General features: G+C 47.7%; 1 protein-coding gene across 1 annotated transcript in view; it reads left to right on the top strand.

The window, feature by feature from the left end:
• MTMR12 (myotubularin related protein 12) overlaps positions 1 to 23137 on the top strand; it is a 1529619-nt gene that overhangs the window by 627832 nt on the left and 878650 nt on the right. The window contains exon 5 of the mRNA XM_069627080.1: positions 2905 to 3038. Within this exon, the coding sequence (XP_069483181.1) occupies positions 2905 to 3038 (134 nt within the window). The remainder of the gene's footprint in view (positions 1 to 2904; positions 3039 to 23137) is intronic.

Genomic DNA, 23137 nt, shown 5'->3' with positions numbered 1-23137 from the left:
GTGTTCCGGGTATTTCCAACCCCACAGCCCCCTCCTCCTTTTTCCCAGTTCCAGCTGCATCGACAATATTTTATGATCTGCTATTCCCATGGGCCCAACCTCTATCTCTTTGACCTTACCCACCAGATTGGCCGAGATCCAGATGTAGTCAATTCTGGACTGGGTCCCGTGAACTTCGGAAAGGAATGTGTAGCCCTCCTCGTCCCCTTTGAATTCCCTCCAGACATCCCTCAACCCTACGCTCTCCACTTTGTCCCGGAGTTCCGCTGAGGCTACCGCCCCTCCCCCACGGCTTTTAGTCCCTCCTGACTTGTCTTTAACCTTGTTCCATGCTATATTCAGGTCCCCCTTTATGATTATCTGGCCTCTTGCCCAGTCACCTATTTTCCCCATGAGATCGCAGAGGAAGGAGTCATGCCCAGTGTTGGGTGCATAAATCACCCCTATTGTATACATCTCTTCCGCAATTGTGCCTTTTACCACAACAAACCTACCCTCCTTGTCCTTTAGGGTGTCTTCCAAGCGGAAGTTCGCTATGCCCCTGATGGCCAGCGCCACGCCCCCCCCCCCGATTTCGTGGGACCAGACGCCTGAAACACCTGATCAAACCCTCTCAACCTTACGCGACTCTGGTCCTTGCGAAGCAGATGAGTCTCTTGTAATCCCAAAAAGTCTGGTGTTCCCCGCTTCGGAAATTGCTCCAGCTTTTTCCTGTTCAGCGGGGTATTGAGGCCCTAACATTATGCTTTACCCACTTAAATTGTGATTAGACACTTGTCCCCCCAGCAGCTCCCCACCCCCACTCATTTGCCCCATGTCTGTTACCCGGGTGCGTGGATCACTTCTAGTTCGCCCCGCGTGCAGCACCAGAGGATCCCTCTCCCCCGCCCCCCACCCAACGCCTAATGACCTTAAAACTTGGTCCACCCGCTTCCCGCCACCACCACCCCCCCTCGGCTTCCTCGCCCTTGGTGATCCCATGATGTTTGCTCTTGGCACCCTCACTCCTCCTTGTAATCAAAACAGCCTTTGTGTCCACCACCCCCTGAGATTATTCAAATACCCGATCAGTTCTCCTCTGGTCCAGATCACTCCACCGCCGCTGGCACCACATCAGCTCCCTTCCCGGGGGGCCTCCGCCGCACGGGCCTCCTCCTTTTCCTCTCACCGACCAGTGACCATTCCCATGGCCTGGTTCGGACACCACTTCCCGCCTCCGAGGAGATGCTCGGGCCCGCCACCCTCGATTCCCAGAACAGCTCTTGATCCAGTTCAAGTTGAAGTAGGTCCGCTCCTTCCTGCATCGTGGTTATCCGCTTCTGAGAACCAGCCCACTCGAAGACAAGTCCAAAAGGGAAGGTCCACTTATATCTTATCCCCTTTTCTTTAAGCTTCAGGGTGAGGGGGCTCCATTGTCGCCTCTTGAGAAGAGTACAGCTGGCGAGATCCTGGTACAGTCCAATATGTTGGTTGTTAAAGGATAACGGCTCTTTTTGTCTAGCGGCCTTGAGTACTGCCTCTTTTTGAGCATATCTTGTGAACGCCGCTAACACGTCCCCCGGCTTAGACTTCGGGTTCCTATTGAGGAAGCCCACTCTGTGAACCCTGTCCAACTCGATCCGATCAGGTGAAGGCTTGCCCAGAAGCTAACCTGGCGTAGCATATGGTAACAACACATGAACACGTGCAGCCAGTAATATCGGTGAGAAATTGGGGCGCAATGGCGTGCATGAATTCCAACTACTGTGGGTCTACCCGCTGGAGCAGAAATGCACAGTAGTTGAGCTCTTCCAACTGACAGTAATCCTAAGAAGCTCCACCTTCAATGATTGTCCACACAGGTGCATACATCCCGGCAGCAGTGCTCCGGCCATCAGGGGCCACAGTTTCGCAGCCAAGGCTGCCCACCACATATGTATAGTAAGCTGCCACCAGCTCGGGCCAAGGCAGCAGAAAGGCAATGCAATGCGCACCCTCACCCCTGGAGGAGAATAGCTGCAGTGGTGGAAAGAAGAAAGGAGGAACTGTTATCCTCCTCCACCCCCCCCCCCCCCCCCCGCCTCTGGTCACCACCCATTACAGGACCGCCAGTGAAGGTTGGCTTAGAGGGGCACCTGCATTCCTCAGTGCATTCTTATTTTAGTAGTAAACAGTAATCTTGATACCTTCTCAAACTGCTCTTCAGTCACGAACACACGAACAATGCAATGTTATGACGGCAGCGACTCCATTTGAAGTCTTTATCTGCATTGTCGTCATCGAGTCAAGGGTTAACACAGACAGCCAGTATTCCAGTGCCTTTTGCATCTTTATTGGAACAAAGATGCGAGAAGCTGGTAAAGTGGACCCGCTACATGTTGGTGGTAGCGATCTCTGCTGGATTCCATGACTTAGCTAAATGTGTCTGTGCCTATAAAAATGAAAAGAAGTTCCAGTAAGTACTAAAACGATCCTCGACAGACATGCTCATGAATGATTTATTTGATCCTTTACGCAATAACAACAAAGTGTGAACCTTGGCTGTTGGACTTTTTAATTCTTGTCAGAAGGGGATACTACTTACGTAAACACAGTAAAAGATAATCGCCTAAACTTCTAGTGACGTCATAATTATTGGATGCCATAGCCTTCCGATTTTTCTTCTGCTTTCCAGAGCGTTGCAAGTATTCTTGCACTGACGTTAATTCCGGGGGTAAGCTGCAAACATAGGCATGTATTTCAGTTGACATTAACTAGGACGTCACTTATGTTTCCTTTTCTATTTTCTATCTACTTACTGAGTTGGCAGGGAAGACTACAGCACCATAACTTGACCTAAAAATACTCGATTTACGTAGCTTTTTATATGCAATCTAAACGTTATCTGTTAGGTATATGCTTATTGGTTTTCCTTTTGTGTCTTAGTTTATGATGAAAAAAAGAAATCCCTCTTGTCGGGACAAGTAAAGAAATACCCTGAGAAACTGATCCTGCATTGTAAAGATTTTCGAGTCTTTCAATTTTGCCTAAAGTTTACGAAAGAAGAAGAAGTGAAAAGAGTACGTATCGGCCTGCTTTCAACCTGTTGGTGCTTATAACACTGTACTTTTGTACTTTTGTACTTTTGTACGTACAACTATAAAGTAGGCCACTTTTTGTTCTGTGTAAGGAAAAATGTAACATGTAATTGTTAATTTGTTTCAGCTGTATTAATCTTAGAAAGAGTAGTTGGGAAATGTATTTTAATCATATTTTCTATTATTGTTATTATTAGGGTATTTATTGAGAGTGTACATAGCGTCAGGAATCAACAGAGCGCTTTACAATCATGGGGGAAAGAATAAGGGTAGGGGGCAATAGTTGGCAATGGATCTACAAATAAACAGGGGAGGGGAAACAGTGGGGACCAGTCAGATTACCCAGTCTCAGGTAAAGTGGGAAGTGGGCAGTGTACATAGGTAGTATAATCATAGATGTACTTGTAAATGTTTGAATTTGTGACATTTGCTCCAGAAAACACCTATCTGTTTTGTTTAATCTAATTGGTGTGTTTTGAAATGTTACATTTAATAAACACAACAATAGTTATTGTAAGATGTAACACCACCACTATGTGAAAGGCGTTAGCAATTGCAATCTCCGCCTGTTGTCTTCTCAATAAGCCAGCCACAGTCAGACTGCAGGGGAGTGCTTAAGCAATAAGGCTGCAAAGGTTGGAGGGGCTCCACAGGCTGGCCATTACAGAGGGGTTTATAGCTGTTTGTACCCTGACATAATTGCCAAGTGGAGTCCTGGGGTACAGGAGAAAAGCTGATTGGAGAGTGGAGCGTTGCATGGCCTCTACATAGAGGACATATGAGCCAGAAAGAAGATTGCATCCAGGGAAGTGAGGGTGCGGCACTCAAGATGCAGAGTCCAGTGCTGCATGGGAGCAAGAGAAGGAACAGTGAAGAGCGTTGGGGGAGAGGACAGGCCAGCAAGACTATGCAGATTGAGGCAGGAAGGGGGCGGCAGGCTAAAGAATATCCAGGAGGAGCAGATGACTGGCAATGTCGCAATGTCGGAAGGAGGCAAGTTGCAAGCCTTACCATTGGCCTATAGGAAGTGAGAATCACGGGGGCATGGCTAGGATAGTGGGCGTGTAGTGGCATCCCATGGCTCCCGCACCTCAGTATCCTTCATCAACCAGGCCAGAGCAGTTGCCATCTCCTGAAAAAAGGCTGCAATGCTATGGAGATTGATGGCAAGCAGTAATTCCACAGTGAGGTGCAGAGGTGCAGTGAGACGAGAGGGGGTGCCCATACCTGGAATCATCAGTGGTGCTGATTTGACATCTGTGAGATACAGCTGAGTAGGAGGTGAGGTTTGACCGCACTGCCAGAGTGCAGGCACCTCTGACAACCTGCGGATCCTCCTGGTACTGTTTCTTCCTTCAGCAGCGCTATGCCTCGTCCACATCTAGGCCCAGGGGAAACCGACCAATGCACTGACAGGCCTGGTGGTGGTGAAGGTTGGCTCCGGTACAGGAAGTGGCCTGAGCTATCCACCTCAGGGCCCAATCTGAGGGCTGGTGGTAAGCCCTGCTATGTGCTGGATCTTGGTCTTCAAGGTTGACTTTTCTCGGGAAGGGGCCAGCCTATGGCTTTCCCTATCAGGTACACGAGAGCTTGGATGCATGATGGTGTCTTGATGTTGGTCTGAGGGGGCGAGCTTAATTACAGCAAAGTGTTAATCTTGGAATCATACACCCCCAACATTGATGACAACCCATCTTTTACGCAAATGTTGCTCATAGAACATATGGATTGTCTTGTGTTTTAAGTTAGACATACATTTTAGCTTTGATACTGCAATGGGCAGCTCCAGTAGAAGCAACAGAGCCCTTGGCACAGACTCTAAAAAATTATTAACAGGTACAGTGGAATCTGGGGAAAGTTTCGAAGGAATGTTACTTGTGTGCGACAGGTGACACTTATTCTCATGAGATGCTACTTAGCTTAGCTCATCAATCTACCCCTATTGACTACAAATTGGGTTAAATATGTGCCACTGTGGTGCCCCCCAGCGTTTCATTCATGCTCCAGGATTAGCTGTCTTACTTGTAAGGCTTGTTCGCTGGCGGCCCATGCTCTTGACTGCTACGAACTGCTGCATGAACATCAGCCTCACCTGGTCTGTGTAACTGACACTGGGCTGGGGCATACCTCTGGTCCTTGTTCAGTTCAGGTATTACCCGCTGGTCCATATTCTAGTCTTAGGGCAGATAGACCCTCTCCCCGTCACAGAGGGGTGGGGGGGTTGCATTGCTCTTATCTATCGGTCTGGTTATAATTGTACCTTTGTGCCTCTTAGGTTTGGTACCAAGATGGAGGCACTTTTGTATTGCGTGACTTTGTCCACAACCAAATCTCTCCAGATCTTAGTAATTTATCGCCCACCCACTTCTGATTCGTTATTTGTCCAACATTTTCTGGAGTTGGTGGCGGACCTCAAATTGCGTTTGACCAAGCTTATTATTGTCACGGATGATTTTAATTTGCACCCCAATGATCCGTCTGATCTCCAGGCGGCCTGTCTTATTCCAGCATTGCTGGATCTTCATTTTTTTCAGTTGTCTTTGGGTGCCACTCACCTTTTCGGCAACACCCTTGATTTGATTTTTGCACCACTTGGTCTGGTATTTCTACCTTCTGATATTGTTACTGCCACTGATAAGCTCATATTATTATTATTCATCCTTTTTTCAGCAAAATATTCTTCTAATCCGTCAGAGAATATTAACCTCCGACTCTGTCAGGGGACGCCACTCCTGTGGCAGTGGTGGCAAATTGGGCACCACACTCATGTTCTTTCTGATACTGATATTGTTACTGCCACTGATAAGCTCAAGTCTGCTTCTCTGGTTGATGGCTTCTCGCGTCTTGTGCTGAAATCTGTCAAGCCTGATATTGTTTCTACATTTGTTTCTGCAGTGAATCATTCTTTTGCTTGATTTTTAACATGCTTTGGTGATACCTTTGTTGAAAAATCCTTCTCTGGGTCCTTCTCTCCCTTCTAACTTTTGTCCTATTTATCTTCTTTGTTTCCTTATTAAACTTCTTGAATCTTTGGTCGCTCCTTTGCTGAGTTCCTTTCTTTTTTTTTTATTATATGTTATTTATCATTACACACGGATGCACTTACATCTGCAATGTTCAATTTGCAAGTATACAACATATACATGTTAACATTCTCATAAATTCGGGTTTTCTTGAACAGTTAGCTCTGCCAAATATTGTTTATACCGTGCCCATATGTTCCTGGGTTTAGAGGGGGGCATTACTGAGTCTATATACAGTTCCTCTGTGTCGTTGACCTACATCATGTTTCTGTTCCAATCCTCCATTGTTGGAGGTTTTTTGTTCTTCCGTTTCATTAATATGACCCTTTTAGCTATAAGTAGGCTTAGATTCAGCAGCTTTCGCCAAGTCGGGTTCATTTTTCCAATTGCCCCCAGCATACACATCTGAGATGTCCATTCCACCGGCTCGTCTGCCATTCTATCAAGAGCTCCACAGACCTCAGACCAGTATTGTCTTAGTTGCACACAATCCCATAACATATGAAATATATTAGCATTTTCAAAGTTGCACCTTGGACAGGTTCCAGGAGAAGTGGGGTATATTCGTTTGAGCTTTAATGGTGTGTAGTGCGTCCTATGAACTATTTTGTAGTGAATCAGTTTGAATCTTGAAATGCAGGATATCAGTTTGGTCAATGCACAAATCTGGGACCAATCCTGGTCTTCTATTGGATGCCCCACGTCATGCTCCCACCTGCCCTTAGCCGTGTGATTTACCGCTGGGTGTGTTTGTATTATGGTTTTATAGAGAGCCGATGCCGTAATTTTTTGAATCCCCCCTGTGTAAATGTATCCTAATCCCATGTTTATTTCAGGTTCTTCCCGGAATGTTGGGTAGATGTGCTGTGTAATGGTTGCCACTCTTTGGTGGTGTTGTTTATGCGCATTAGTGTTCCCCACCGTATCTTTGATGTCCTCCCACTGGATAAAGCGCTTCTCTAAGAATAACTGTCCCCATTGCGTAATGCCTCTAGCACTCCAATGTCTTGGCGTCTCACTCTCCATGGAGAAGGGTGTATGAGGGTCACCCCATATCGGCATGCTCGGGTGATATAGCTTACTGACCCAATTATGTCAGCGATTCTGGACCATGCCGTAATAGTGACCTTAGATGGGTTTATCGTGTTGTATTGTTTAGGGGTAGGCCTGGTTATCCTTTGCAGGGCCAGCGTCGCCTCACGCTCCCTTGAGGAGAGGGTGTGGGGGGGGGGCAGGGTTTAGGAAGCATGTGGCCCAACCCTCTGCATGAAGCGCCTGCGCTGCTAGGTAGTACAATTCCATGTCAGGAGCCATCAGTCCGCCCCTGGGGTAGGTGTCTGTCAAAACCCTCCAGCTCAGTCTAGGGTGTCCACCCCAAATAAATGTTGTGCAGGCGCTATTAACTTTTTAGAACAAAGCGCGGTCCGGCCATACCGGTACCATGCTAAAGAGATAAAACAGTTTCGGCAATATCACCATTTTGATCAGTGCTAGCCTCCCCAACAGTGATATGGGCAGGGTGCTCCAACGCTTCATCTTGGCACACATTGCTTCTGGCAGCACAGTATAGTTTAATGTGCGGGACAGTTGGGGGGTTCTAGCTATATGAGCGCCTAGATAAACAATGTGTACCGGACTCCATATAAGTCCATGTAGGTTTTGGGGTTGTATGGTATCATCAGTGAGCGGAAATATCTCCGACTTATTGGGGTTCAGGCGTAATCCTGAGTAATCTCCAAACTTTTCTCCTACAGCTAGCACCTTGCTCAACGTGTGGTCGGGATTTTTTAGATATAGTAGGATGTCGTCTGCATATAGCGTTATAATTTGTAGTTTGCCCTCAAGCCATATCCCCAATTTGCTATAGCATGATATAAGAATGTCTGCTAAGGGTTCTATGACTAGTGCGAAAAATAGTGGGGACAATGGGCAGCCTTGCCTGGTGCCTCCTTGCAATTCCAGTATGTCTGTGAGGGACCCATTAATTCTTATCTTCGCATGGGGTCGCGTATATAATATCTGAATCCATTTTATGAGTTTGGGGCCGAACCCGTAATTCCTCAGTACTCCGAATAGGAAGGGCCACGAGACAGTGTCAAATGCTTTCCGCATATCGAGGGAGACGGCTATACCCTGGGTCTCGGGGGGTATTGTGGTTATGATTTGATGGCATCGTCTTATGTTTGTTGCTGTGGACCTGCCCGTTATAAACCCTGCCTGGTCCTCATGTATCATGTAAGGCATCAATGGTGTAAGTCTGGTCGCTAGTATCTTTGCTAGGATCTTGGCATCAGTATTTATAAGAGATAACGGCCGGTATGACCCACATTCTCCTGGGGGTTTCCCTGGTTTAAGCGAGAGTGTAATTATAGCTTCTCTGGTGGTTTCGGGGAGTTCACCTATGTCTAATGCTTCCGTCCAGACGGCATGTAGTCTGGGGGCCATTAAGAGACTAAATTCCTTGTAAAACTCCGCTCCCAGACCATCCGTGCCTGGTGCTTCCCCATTTGGAAGTGCCTTTATTGCTTCAATTATTTCAGCCTCTGTAATCGGTCCTTCCAGTGATTCCCTAGTTGCATCAGCTATAAGGGAGAGATAATGCTCTATTTCGGCGTCTGTGACGGTACACTGAGGAGAGTATAGGTCTTTATATAATGCGTGGAATGCTTCCTCTATATTGTTCTGATCTGTGGACATTGTGTCATCCGACATTTGTATGCAGGGTATAGTAGTGGGACCTCTCTCTCCACGCACCGTTTTAGCTAATCGCTTCCCAGGGCGCTCCCCTTCCCCATATCTACGCGCCGCAGCAGTTCTATCGAAGTTTCTGATCTCTTGTTCTGCTGCTTCCGTTTATTCCTTCAGTTTGGTCTTTATTTCTGAACTGAGTTGGGGTGACGGGGAGGTTGCATACTGGGATTGCAATGATGTTATTTGTGTTTCTAGTCTAGTTAGCCTACCTCTGATGTCTTTGAGAATTCCGCCCTCTGTGGATATTGACTGGCGTCTAATGCATACTTTAAATGCTTGCCATAGTGTAGCCTGTCTGGCGACCGAATGTTCATTGATGTCAAAGTATTCTTGTATATATTGTTCCATTGAGTTTTTATAAACCAGGTCTCTTAGGGCTGCAGGTTTAAATCTCCATGGTGGCCTGCCCCTAACCTTGTCAATGATTTGCAGTGTCAGTTGTATCGGGGAGGGATCCGAATAGGTCCTAGGGTGTATGTGGGAGTCAGATACCCATGCCATGCTGTCTCCATCTGTTAGCCATAAGTCAATTCTGGAGTGTATGTTGTGGACAGTGGAATAATACGTGTATTCTCTTCTGGTGGGATATAATGTTCTCCAAGCATCTTTTAGGCGTAGGTCTGATGTGCGTATTCGCTGCTTTGGTTAGTGTTCTGGTATGTGTCGTTGTGCGATCAAGTTGTATGTCTAGAATTGTATTAAAATCCCCTCCACATAGTACCCGGGCCGTAGGGTAACTCGCCAACTTTTCAAATATTGCGGAGTAGAAATTTGGATGGTCAATATTCAGACCATATATATTAAGGAGAACTATTTCTTTATCACAAAGATTGCCATGGAGCAAAACATATCTCCCTTCTGGGTCACATTCAGCTTTGATGCATTCAAACGGTATGTGTTTTGTGTATCAATATCGCAACCCCTCTTGCCCGGGAGGAGTATTTTGTGAAGTATTGATGTGTCCCCCAGTTCGGCACCAATTGTTCGCCCCGTTCGGGGGCCCGTATGGGTCTCTTGCAGGAAGATTATCTTAGCGGCCTGCCTGTTGAGGTAAGCCAGGATCTTCCTTTTCTTGATCCTAGGCCCCTTACATTCCAGTTTAGTACATTAATATCATCCTTGCCTGTTTTAGCCATTATCTATAGGGTGTTTGCTTTCATATGCATACCAATGTATTACTCTTGTGTGCTCAAATGTTTGTGTTTATAACCTGTGTGTTTTTCCGTTTTCCTTCCTTCATTACATAACAAAATCCAAACACCTCCAAGGTAGTCCCACCGCCCTCCCTCACAGTTCCCCGAACTTCAACTGTGCCATTAAGTTTGCCCCCTTCCCCTCCCAACAACATCACGAGCACCCGCTGCAGGGGGGGGGGCTGCGGCGTCTCCAGTGCCTGTGCCAACATTAATTATGAGTGTTAAATCCAGTTCTAGCTTGTTGCTCTCACTAATATAACGTCTTTGGGGTGAGGCTTTGAGAATACTCTAGAACATGAGTCTTTAGACTTTCCGGATGTCGGCCTCTTGGAAGGAAACCTTTGTCATTGCAGTTCCTTTCTATTTCTTGAACGTGGTAGCGGTGATCTGATCTCCGAACTACGTAGATCGCCATCCTATCAGGTTTGTCCATTATTGGGGGGAATATGTGTTTCTATAAAGTTTGCTGCTTCTTCAGGGAATGTGAAAAAATATGACTTATTTTGATGTTGGATCTTAAGCCTGGCAGGGTAGAGCATTGCATACTGCACCTGCCGTTCGCGCAGCATTTTCTTAACTCCTGTGAAGAGCTTCCTTTCCTGTTGCACGGCCAAAGTGAAGTCTGGAAAGATGCGTATTATGTTTGCTTCCCATTTTAGCTCCTGTTTTTCTCTGACTGTTTACAGGATCAGGTCCCTGTCCCTATAGTTTATCAGGCGTGCTATGATAGGCCTGGGATATGCCCCAGGTTCCGGTTTCGGGGCTAGTGCCCTATGCGCCCTATCCACTATGAACATCGGTGACCAACCCGGGTCTCCTAAAAGTGTACGTAGAAGGTCCTCCACAACTTTCTCCATTAACCCCTTAATTGCCTCCTCAGGTACACCGATTACGCCGATATTGTTTCTTCGCAAACTTGCTTCCAAATCTTCGCACTTGGAATTCACCGTCCCTAGTTCAATAGCCATTGTGGACACCGTGTTCTTGAGGGCCTCCGAGGAGTCCTCATTGCCTGAAATCCTAGTTTCTGCTTCGGTAATGCGAGAGTTCGTTTTGTCAAGTTTTGTTTTTATATTTGCAACACTCGCTGTGATTCCATCTAATTTATCTGTAAGCGCCGCAAAGCCTTGCTGCATAGCTTGAAAGACAGCCTGAGGATCCATCATGGAGGCCGATGGGATTTGCTTTTCCTGTATGGGCATTTCTTCTTCCCTCTCGAGCTCGGTTCCATCTGCATCGTGGTCGTATATTTGTCTATTGTGCCTTTGCTCTTTTTAGGGCCAAAGTTCTTGGGCATCGTTCCTGATCCGGAGGGTATATCTGAAAGGGTTATTCCAGGATTTCCCTTTCGTACTGTCTTGTCTTTGCAATATATCACGGGGGCCAAGGTGTATTTCGTGTTGTAGGGAGTAGGGTAATATCTGGTTTTCGGCGCGCTTTGTATTGTTGTAGTTAGTCGGTTGGGCGGCTTCCGGGGAGGATTTTCGTTGGTGGTGTCAGCCTCTGGCCTCCGGATCAGTGTCTTGATATAGATAGACCACGCGTCCCCAGGAGGGTAGAGTTGTCTAGGAGTTCTTTTTACGTGGTGCTCCCAGGCGGAGGTGTCGGCGCCGGGGTTCTAGGGGGGGGCCATGATTGTTGGTCCTGCTTTGCACTTTGCCGCGTTACACAGGCTGCTAAGGTAGCTGCGCAGTGGTCCACTATCCCCACTCTGCCTGTCGAGGGGGCCTTATATTTAATTGCTTGAGTGTCTTGGTCGCCCCGGGAAGGGGGTCGTAGCGATGGTGCTGTTGCCCTGCGAATGTTTAGTGGTCGCCACTAGCTTCCTCTATGGGCCCCGTTGTACACGCAAATGAACTGTCCGCTCGTTTTGCTGGCATGCGTTAGCCCTCCGTCTGCTCCCGGGTACTAGTGGGTCAGAGAGGGAGAGGAGGCCTGGATGTGTACCGTTCATAGGTAGAGTACCGGGCCCTCTTACGTTCCCATGGTGTTGTGGACCGATTGCTCCTTCCTCGTCGTCTGTTTGCAGCGGATCAAGCTTACGTCGAGACAATCCGCCCTCCCGCCTTTCTTATAATTCCCTGTGGGGAGCCAGTGTGCCGCCCAAGGGCTGAGCGGAGGGGGAGGCAACCGGCGCGGGGAGCGGGCACGGCTTACCTTCCCCGCGGCGGGCCTCGCCGACGGTGGGTTCTCTCCTTCCAGGAAACGCTGCTGTGTTGAGGGTGGAGGGGGCCTGCAGGCGCTCGACGATATATGGAGCGCCCGCGACTCTCCCCCGCCTGGATAAATCGAGCGGCTGGCGCAGCCGTCGCAAACTTAGTTCTCGGGCCGGACTCCTCCCCTCTCTCGCCGGCGGCTGCGTTCAGCATTGCCTCTGGAGTCCTGGAGTTCACAGTTCAAAAACCGCTTGGCCGTTTTGTCCCAAATTTCTTGTGGGAATCCTTAGCTGGTGCCACACGTTCACTGCAAAATTCATGTGAAACCGGAATCAGCAAGTTGTTTTTTTTTGGCATTACGGCCCTGGGTACTGCCGGAGCTTACACGAGAGCTGCCATTTTCTCTCGTGCGCAACAGCGCCCTCCCCCCCCTGCTGAGTTCCTTTCTTGACCATTCAGACTTTTTTTTTTGTTCTTTTCAGTCTGGGTTTCGACCGGGCCCCGGCACTGAGGCTGTGCTGGTCTCTGCCCAGGAGGACCTGCAGTTGCTTGCTGATCAACATGGTATCGGAGCGCTGATTTTATTAGAGCTTTCGGCTGCCTTAGACCCCATTGATCATTCCATCCTGCCCAGCATACTATTCTCAGCTGGTATTTATGTCGGTCTTCGCCTGGTTTCACTCTTCCTCAGGGTTCAGCACTGTCCCCTGTATTGTTCAATGTATATATCCTACCTTTGGTGGTTCTTATTCACTCTTTTGGCTTTCGCTACAATTCATACGCTGATGATACTCAAATCGTCATGCATCTTGATCTTGTCTTTCGAGGGGATTGTGTCCTCCGACGTATTCCACATCTATGACAGTAATCACCACAGCTGTCGCGCCTGTCTACATGCTGTTAACATCTGGATACGTGACAACTGGTTGTGCCTTAATAGAGCTAAAACTGAGGTGCTTGTGGTGGGCCCTTTGTCCGTTGCCGCTTTCTGGACTCCTGCCTATTGTCTTCCCTCCATGGGTGCTCTGCACACTCTTGTCACTCTGGTCAAAAATCTTGGTTTTAAGTTTGCTTCTTCAAAGGGATTGTGTCCTCCGAGGTATTCCACATCTTTGACAGTAATGACCACAGGGGTGCTGCTTTGGAAAACTTGTTTGGCGTCCTGCGTCAATGACGTTGATACGCTGTCCCTCGAGGGCTTCCGTCGATGTCACTAGATGTTATATATATATATAGGACGCACGACGCCCGTAGCCTCAGTTCCGCTTTTTCCGCGAACGTGTTCGCTTCGGAATCTCGGCGCGCCTCAGTTCTTCTAACTTGATTCATAATGTCTTTGTCGTCTTCTAGCCCGAAGTCAGGTTCCAAAATGTCCATCACGGACCCGCACGACGTTGCCTTTGGTGCCTCGGTGAAAGCCACGCCACCGGAGATTGGGATGACTGCCAGTCCCTGACATCGAAGGCCTTGTGAGAGCGGAAGAAGTTGTTGTCGATGGGTAGGGTTTCTAAAACCCATAAGTCGAAACCTGCTGGTCTTTCGACCGACGATTCGAGGGGCGACTCTCCGCGTCGGCGTAAGTCCAGGGGGGTCTCGGTCTCGAAGTGGGTCCCGCCGTTCCTCTGCCTCTTCTAGGCTTTCACGGAAGCGCCGTCACCAGTTGCCTTCTCCGTCCTCGTCGGAGGACTCCGCCAGTCTGCGGGTAACTTGTCACACTAAACAATCGTCTCCGGCCGAATGGGATGCATTCCGCCAGCAGATGGCGATTTTTGAATCGCAAGGCACTGTTCCGTCTGCGCGTCCCAGAGAAGCCGGCAAGGAACGAGCTAGATCCACCACTCGGACGCCTTTGGGCAGTCGGCGCGATCATCTGGAGCCGTCGATGTCCCGATCGGACAAGGTTAATCACCATAGCCGTACCAAGTCCAGGTCCTGGTCCCCAACGCTGTTGAGACCGTCGGCGCCTGTGAGGCCTTCTAAGAAGGCATCAATGCCGTCGGTGCCATGTTCATCCAGGGACTCTCTCAGGGCTCCAGCTTCGAAGAAGTCGTCGACGCTGCGGCCATCGAAGGACACGCTCGGGGCTCCAGCCTCGAAGCATTTGTCGAAGCAGTCGACGCCGATTCCATCGGCGCCCTCCACGCCTTTTGGGGAAAATTTATTGGAGGTGCCCCGGAGGGCTGTGGAAGCTCAGAGAAAGGCTCTCAGCAAGTCTGAGAGGCCTGTTTTTGAGCCCTACTCTGTTCCTCCTCCCAGGGTGGATTTGTTCCAACCCTTGGAGTATAGTTCAGAGGTGGAGGAAGGATCTGATGAGAGGGTTGTGCCTCCTGAGGTTCCTGATGACCTGTTGTCTGGTATAGCCAAATGGAAGACCTTCGTCAATCCTTACATGACGCCAGTGGTCTTGATACCTCTCCGGAGGTTGAGTTTGGCAGGCCTGAGCCTGTTACGCATGCTGACTCCTTGTATAGGCGCCTCATGTCGAGGGTGACTGAGTACTTGAGGTGGTCTGCTCCATCTGTGGATTTTTGTTTCAGGATGATCTGACAGACATCATGGACCAAGGTCCACCCACTGACCCGGTGTTGCCATTTCATGTGGCATTGCAAAGAAGGGTGGCGGCGGCTTGGACTGCTCCGGAGAGTCTCACGGCAGTGAATAAATCGCTTCTGAAAAAGTACCGCCCAGCCAGTGGTGACCCCTGCTACTTGTCAACGCACCCTACTCTGAAGAGTTTGGTGGTGCAGGCGGCTACGGCCCCAGCAAAGCAGGCTGCGTACCCCACCATCCCTCCAGATAGGGACGACGAGCGCTTTGATGGTTGGGCGAAGAAGGTATTTTCTTCTGGGCGTATGGCTTTAAAGGCAGCCAACTCTGTTTGTGCCCTGGCAAGATTCACTCACACTCTATGGAATTGTGCATCGTTGGCGACTGAGCATATTCACAAAGGGGAGGAACAGGATGGTTTTCTAGCCCTCGTGCAAGACGGCAAGGATACCATATGTGAATCCGTTCAGTCAGGTCTGGACATGGCAGGCTGTGTCAGCCGGTCCACGGCTGTGAGCATCGTGATAAGCAGGTTTGCGTGGTTGCGGAAGTCAGGGTTTGCTCCTGATGTGTTCAATCCTGGCTTCTCAACGTGCCCTTTGATGGTGTCATCTTTTTGGCAGCAAGGCTGACGAGAGCCTTGAGAGGTTGCAGACCTCCAAAGCTGCAGCAAAGTCTTTGAGCGTTGCAGTACGAAAACCTCCGCCTTTTCATCTAAGGGACAGCAATGGAGGGGAGGTTCCTTTCGGTACTACTCTTCCTTTGGTAAATCGAGAGGAGCTGCCAATCAAAGGGGCCACCGTAGGAATACAAGAGGTGGAATGCAAGGTACTTGAGGTGCCAAAGCCGCTCGGGCATTTGCATCCTTGCCATCAGGTACTGCCGTTGCCGCGTCCGCTCAGTCATGAGGCCATGTCCAATGGTTCGCCAGTTGGGGGCAGACTGGCGCAGCATCTTAGAGAATGGCATGCCATTACTTCAGATGTGTGGGTTCTGGAGATCATAACACACGGGTTCTGTCTCCCCTTTCGGCAGAGGCCTCACGACAATCCACCGGGGAAGCTCTCTTTGAAGCGTCCGGATCTGCTCCTTGCGCAAGTAATCCTATCCCTGCTGGAGAAGGGCGCCATAGAACTAGTACCTGTAGCGGCGAGGAACAAGGGATGGTTTTGCCCATATTTTTTTATCCCGAAAAAAGACGGGGGGGATTGAGACCCATCATGGACTTGCGTGGGCTGAACAAGCTTCTCAAGAGGGACAAGTTCAAGATGCTAACTCTTTCTTAAGTCCTCCAGGCCCTTGAACTACAAGATTGGTTGGTATCTGTAGACCTCAAGGATGCTTACTTTCATGTGCCGATTCATCCAAAGCACAGGAAGTACCTGACATTCGCGCTTGGCGACTCGCATTTTCAGTATTGAGTCCTGCCGTTCGGATTGACCTCCGCCCCGAGGGTCTTCACCAAGCTGATGGTGGTGGTGCCAGCGTATCTCAGGGAAGGGGGGATTCATGTCTACCCCTACCTGGACGATTGGTTGATCAGGGCACGTTCTCCAGAGCAAGCTATGGATCATCTGTCCGTCACCTGCCACTCCCTTCACAAGCTGGGCTTTTCCCTCAATTTAAAGTCGTCCCATTTGACACCTACTCAGCGGCTCCAGTACATCGTCCCTGGGGTTGTGTTTCCCTCCCCAGGTGAGGGATCATCACATACTGCAGTATCCCGGCGTTCGAGTTCTTGAGGTTGCTCAGGCTCATGGCATCCTGCATTTTCCTGGTGCCAGAGGCCAGGCTGCGGATGAGATCTCTGCAGTGGGCTCTCAAGATGCAGTGGTCACAGTTCTCCAGCAGGATGTCGGATCCTGTTCATATTCCGCCCTCGGTCGCACGGGATCTTCTGTGGTGGGCCGTCCAAGGCAAACTGATGATGGTTGCTCGGTTTTGGCAACCGTGGCTGGAGATAGCGATCGTGACGGATGCATCCCTCACGGGTTGGGGAGCTCATGCCAACGAGCTGACAGCCAGCAGCAGTTGATCTCCGTCGGAGTCGAGACTCCACATCAATCTGTAAGAGCTGCGGGCTGTCAGGCTAGCCCTGAAGTCTTTTTTGCCGTCTGTGTGAGGGAAAAATGTCCTGATTATGACGGACAATACATTGGCTATGCACTACCTCAACAAAAAGGGGGGTGGGGTTGCAGGGTCACTCCCGTTGTGCATTTCGATCTCAGCAGTTCATCTGGCCAGAGACGAAAACGCGGCGGCGGACGCTGTGAGCAGGCAGAGCACAGTCTCTCACGAGTGGGAGCTGGCTCAGGAAGTTCTGTTGGAGATCTTCTGCATTTCAGGAACCCCGCAAGTGGATCTCTTTGCCGCCAGTGTCAACCGGAAGTGCGAGAGATTTTGCTTGCGGGAATTTCCTCCAAAAGGAGCCTTTGGGGATGTGTTCGTAGTGGAGTGGTCCTTCCCACTACTGTACGCGTTCCCTCCAGTCCCAGTCATTCTGCAGGTGTTGCGGAGGTTACGGAGGTTCGGTTCCCGGATGATCCTCATTGCTCCGGCATGGGCCAGGAGAGCGTGGTACCTGGACCTTCTCGACATGTCCATCTGCCCTCCACGTCGTCTTCCCTACCGAGATGACCAGCTCTCACGAGAGGGGGGGTCGGGTTCTCCATCCAGAGGTGAAGTCCCTCAGCCTTCATGCTTGGTATCTGAAAGGCTGAGGTACAAGGATTGGGACCTCCCCGAGGACGTGATGGAGGTGTTGCTTTCGGCCAGAAGGCCTGCAACGAAAACTCTGTACCGTTGCCATTGGAGAAAGTTCTGCGACTGGTGCAGAGTACAGAATGTGGATCCTTTCCAATGTTCCATTCCTTTGGTTTTGTCTTTTTTGCTTTCTTTAGCCCACAAGGGCCTGCAAGTAGGTACCCTTAAGGGTTACCTGGCGGTGCTGTCCATATTTAGGCGCTCGTCCGAGGAATGTTCTTATTTTAAAATCCCTTTGATATCTATGTTTCTAAAAGGGCTAACTAATGTGTTTCCACCGTGCCTTTCCAGGTGCCGGATTGGGATTTGAATTTGGTTTTAAAGTTCCTAATGGGAGCTCCGTTTGAGCCCTTACGTTCTTGTCCATTGCGACTGTTGTCCTTTAAAACTGTATTTTTAGTTGCGGTTACTTCCGCACGCAGAGTGAGTGAGTTGCAGGCACTTTCCGCCAAACCGCGCTTCACTGTGTTCAATAAGGACAGGGTTGACCTTAGGGTGCGGCCTTCTTTTCTTCCGAAGGTTGTGTCGGAATTCCATCTCAGCCAGAAGGTAATTCTTCCGGCGTTCTATCCTCCTCCACATCCTGGTAAGGAAGAGGAAAGGCTCCATAGGTTGGAACCTAGGAGAGCTTTGAGTTTATCCAGATGGATCAATTTGACGATTTCAGAGTGTTACCGTTTGGCGGGAAAGGACCCTCCAGTAAGCTTACGGGCTCATTCTACTAGGGGTGTGGCTGCCTCCACTGCCCTACAGAGGGGTGTTCCGATTCACAATATTTGCGAAGCAGCCACATGGGTCTCTGTCCATACTTTTGTGAAACATTATTCCTTGGACTCTATCCATGGGCAGGATTCGGCCATTGGGCATTCTAAAATGTTGAAATTATTTTCCCACCTCCATACGTTGGTACTGCTTTGGGAGTCTGTCAAAGATGTTCAATATGTCGGAGGACACAATCCCTTTGAAGAACAAGTTACTTATCTTACCTGGTAACGTTCTTTCGATGGGATGTTCCTCTGACGTATTCTTCAAAACTGTGCCGCTCGCGCAGCCACGTCTACTCCGTTACGTTCCCATATTAGCCCAGTTCTTCGCACTCTCCACTGGCTTCCTGTCTCGAAGCGTGTTGATTTGAATGCCTTTTGGATTTTGCACTGTGCCTTCTATGGCACTTGTGCCGAATAACTGTAGGCTAACTTTAAACCCTATGTACCATTGCATGATCTCCGATCTGCAGATTCGCTCCAGATCACAGTGCTGTGGTTTAAACTGAGCAGATAGCGGGGTTGAGGTTTTTCTGTCACATCAGTTATGCTGTTGAATAAGCTCCTTTGCGCCATTAGGACTACTGTTGACCATCTGACCTTTTGTCAGCTGCTAAAATCATTTTTGTTTTAGGTTCTGTTCTGTTTTTCTTGGTTTTTGGTCATGCAGTGCCAGTTTTCAGTGCCATGGTGCCCTTGTCGGTGATAGCTGCTCTTAATAAATTCATATAACATAACAGTGTAACATAGGGAATATTTTGAGGGAATTTCACCTGTTGGTGAAAGGTTACTTTTATTGGTCTCATATCCATGAGTCATTTTCTAGGAATGACGAGGTGTTTCCAAACCTGTCCCAACTGTACAGAGTACATCATTCAGAATATCCTGACTGTTCCCTTTTTGATCATCATCTTGTTATAATACAAGCATTGCCGGTAGATGCAGGGAGCCCATCTGGAGGCTGCACACCGCCTTTGGATGTATCCCTTTGATTTTTCCCTTGGTGCAGGCTGCAACTTTTTCACTGAACATGTAGATTCTGTCCCTTCTAGGGATAAAGCAAGGGAGACTTAAGGTTTTTACCAGGGTCTGTACAATGTTGCTACAATAGGGTGTTAAAAACACATTTCACAGAGACATGAAGTGGTTGGTGGATGAAGTTGAAATGCATGAAAGGGCCGATGTGATGGGAGGGTAAGATACCACAGATGCTGGTTGAGACGTGTGCTCCTCTTTTCAAAGGCTTGCACAGGCTGGGAAAGTTTAAATATGCTGCGTACACTAAGTGATTCCATGCAAGCTTGCCACTAAGTCCTTGGGGCATGAACCTCTTCCACATATTGAGATGAATGGTTGTGATGTTAGCAACCCTATTTGGGTCCATGAAGAATTTAGGGACTTTTGACACACTCTATATGCACAGAAGAGCAGGGCTCAGACTCTGGACTTTTCTTTTATGAGATTGACCTACGACATCTGGTTGACAGGGTATGTTTATGCTCTATTTGACCACCCCGATATAGAGTGGGCTATATGAAATCTGTCCAGTGGGAAGGCCCCAGGCCTGGAGGTCTGCCGGTGGAATTTTATCGAGTGTTTGAAGATATTCTGGCTCCACAACTCCACTATCCAAGGAGGTGGTCTTAAAGCACTCACTTACTCCAACAATGAGAGAAACGATTATTACTTTGCTCCTAAAAGCTGGCATTCTGGATATGAAAGGTGGCTTTTAAAGGCCATTCTTTCACAAACGCAGATATTTGCTCAAATTATTGCAGACAGGCTTTCTGGGGTGCTGCTAGCAGAGCACCAGGTTGGAGGTATCCCAGACAGACATACCTCTTTGGACTAATGCAGGCTCTTTCAGGTTTAGACCTGGGCTAATGCTATGCTGGAAATTATGCCAAAGCCAGTTTAGATGCATAAAACGCCTTTGACTCGATCGACTGGGAGTATATGCACTTCACCCTCCAGTGATTCAGGTTTGGCCCTCAGTTTCTAAAGCAGCTAGACTGTTATGGTTTATGGATAATGGACAACAAGCCTGGTAAAACAGTTGGTCACACATCAGGCAACTTTACAGATGAAACAGTCAATAACAATAGCAAGTGGCTGCAAATGTTTGTTGAATACAATGCACAAGCTTCCAAATAATGCAAGTGTTCTGACAAGGACCATACAAAAAGGTATAACGGTCAGTTGACAAATATCAGCCCTCTTAGCATTTATAGTGTAGAGAACACCCAACAATAAGAACAACAATCCCTTCTGCTACAAAACAATTGCTTTAAAAAGATATAAATCTAGACAAAGACATGTATAAATCTATTTTTTTTTCTTATTGCTCTACACTCATCAATGTCATTATCAATATATCTGTACAACCACCATTACGAAAGATATTTAACCATTGTTAAAATCTGAAATATGTTAAAATTCCACACCAACTAGTGACCATGAGTATCAAAAAACATTCATCTCATAACCTTTCATACCGATTCAAACCAATATCATTCATACTTGTGCAAAGTAAAATACATTCTATTATATGTTCTAAAATGGAAAAAGAACAACCACTGAACGGAAGCCCAGTTACTGTAGTGGAGACAACCAGTGGATACAGACAACACCTGTCTCTTATAGGTTTGCACATAGGAGTTTTGTTTGTTTATCAGACAAGGGAACAGTCTAAGCGGCAAGCTTTAACCTCCCAAATGGAGAATGTGACGCATATGTCTGATTCCTGTGTTACATATAAAATGCAAGCTGGATTAAGGGGGAGGAGGAGGTTCACACAGCAATCAGCGGACTCAGGTCGTGGGGGCTGGGGAGAGATCTGTTACAGATCCGAGGGGGAGGGAGGGAGAGAGAGAGGGAGGGAGAGAGGGAGGGAGAGAGGGAGGGAGAGAGGAAGAGAGAGAGAGAGAGAGAGAGAGAGAGAGGGGGGAGGGGGAGAGGGGGAGAGGGAGGGAGAGAGGGAGGTAGTTGGAGGTAGTTGGAGAGAACAAAAAAAACACAAAAAAAACACACACACACACACAGGCCCTGCTGGACAGGAAGTCGTGGTCGGTTCGTGTGCAGCACATCTTATCCTAAAGTGTGAGTTAAATGTGGAATGTGGAAGTCTTGCTGCGTGCATTTTGAGACTAAAGGAGTTTAGTATGTTACACCACTCCATAGCATAGCTCAACATAGTATAAATCCCAGGTCACTCAAGCTGCTAAACTAAAATGATCACTTGTTCTTTTCTCTATTAATGTAAACCATGCTCTTCGCTCAAATAGCAGTTCTTTTCATATGTATGGTAATGCGCTATTTTGTAGTTGCTTCTATTATTGCTTGTATAATGCAAGTTAGAGCTTGTAGTAGATAGATGTGATATTAAAAATATATAAACCTACTACCCTCATTGTCAATTGCATATTTCTGAGTAATGCATTAGAATGGTGTCTCTTTCAGTCCAAAGAACTTCACAAATTTCCTGGCTGCATTGGTTAAATTATGCTAATGGTCACAAACACTCAGGAAGGCTGGCCGAAACGCTAGGTCACCTCCTGGCGTGCGTATTATCATAAAACACGACTACTGACTCTATGCCCACTTCCCACAGCCTCAACCGAGGTGGAGGGAGGGGGCAGGAATCAGGCTTGATCACAGGCAAACAAGTCAAGCCCTAGTGTTCCATAGCCCAGGGTTAGAACTAATGAGCGCCCATCATACCCCTTTGTAGTAGCTATAGGAACCAGACTAGGGTAATCTGTCACTGTTTGCATTAATTGTGGAGCCTTTGACCTGCAGGCTGAGGTAGTCTTTTGTTTTTTGACAACGGCCTGAGAGTCACTGATGTGCCTCATGTGTCAATATATTTTCTACACAGGAAAAAGTCAGAGTGAACAATACTGCTCTGAGGCCTTATTCTAAAAAATGTATTACTAAACCATTCAAAAAGGTATTATTTAATTAATTATTTTGATAGGAGAAAATGCATTTATCAGAATGTATCTCTCATTTATAAAGACTTCAAAAATACATCACACAACAATTCACTAAAACATGTGATTACATACTTCTAAAGTGCTAGTGCTAAATTCAGTATATAGCAAAACATAAGACAAAAGATCACGCTAGTTCATTTACAATATATGCACATTTCATCTTCTACAGCATATGCAATTGCAGGCTTAAACAAGCTGTTTATCTGATTTTTTTTCCCAATATTTTATTCGCAAACACAAATGTACACAAGGGTGAACAGCAATAGAACCATACAAATATAGAGTTAAACATTCATATATGTGTATACAACATGTTTGAAATACTATACTATGCACACATAAATTGTGCATGTTATGATGCAAAAATACATTATTAACTACAATAAAGGTCTTAGATAGTGCTGCCTTCAAAGGTAACTTTAGAATGGTTCCAAACAAATATGCTCTATCCATTTTTCTCTATTTGCGGTTTCACATGTAGTGTACATTATGTTTTAGATAATCTCTTTAGCTAAATTACATTCAAGCTTTATACAATATATGTAATGCTTTTCCATGCCATAAATGAAATTCTTTATCAGCCAAAAGTGCAGTTGTCTCCAGGTTGTTAACAGGTGTAAGGGGGTTCCTAATTACGCTCAACCCAGAATAAAAAACACCCCTCTAGGGAAATAAGGCCAAAAGTTTATCTCGTAAGGATAACAAGTTTAATCTTACAAAAATGAGGATGGTAGGAAAGGACTCTGCTGCCTGAACGGTCCTCCCCTTTCCCTCTTCCGTTCCTTTCTCCTGCCACACTGGTCGCATGCAGGGGTTTATATAGCCTTGTCTTGCTGTAGTGGCGTCACTGGATATGGGCTATGAATTCATCCTGCTTCCATAGAAG

This window comes from Ambystoma mexicanum, chromosome 6p, assembly GCF_040938575.1.
Source record: "Ambystoma mexicanum isolate Mex_15411 chromosome 6p, UKY_AmexF1_1, whole genome shotgun sequence".
Taxonomy (NCBI): Eukaryota; Metazoa; Chordata; class Amphibia; order Caudata; family Ambystomatidae; genus Ambystoma; species Ambystoma mexicanum.
The sequence above is the reverse complement of the archived record's forward strand: the minus strand, read 5'-3'. Positions and strand labels throughout refer to the sequence as shown.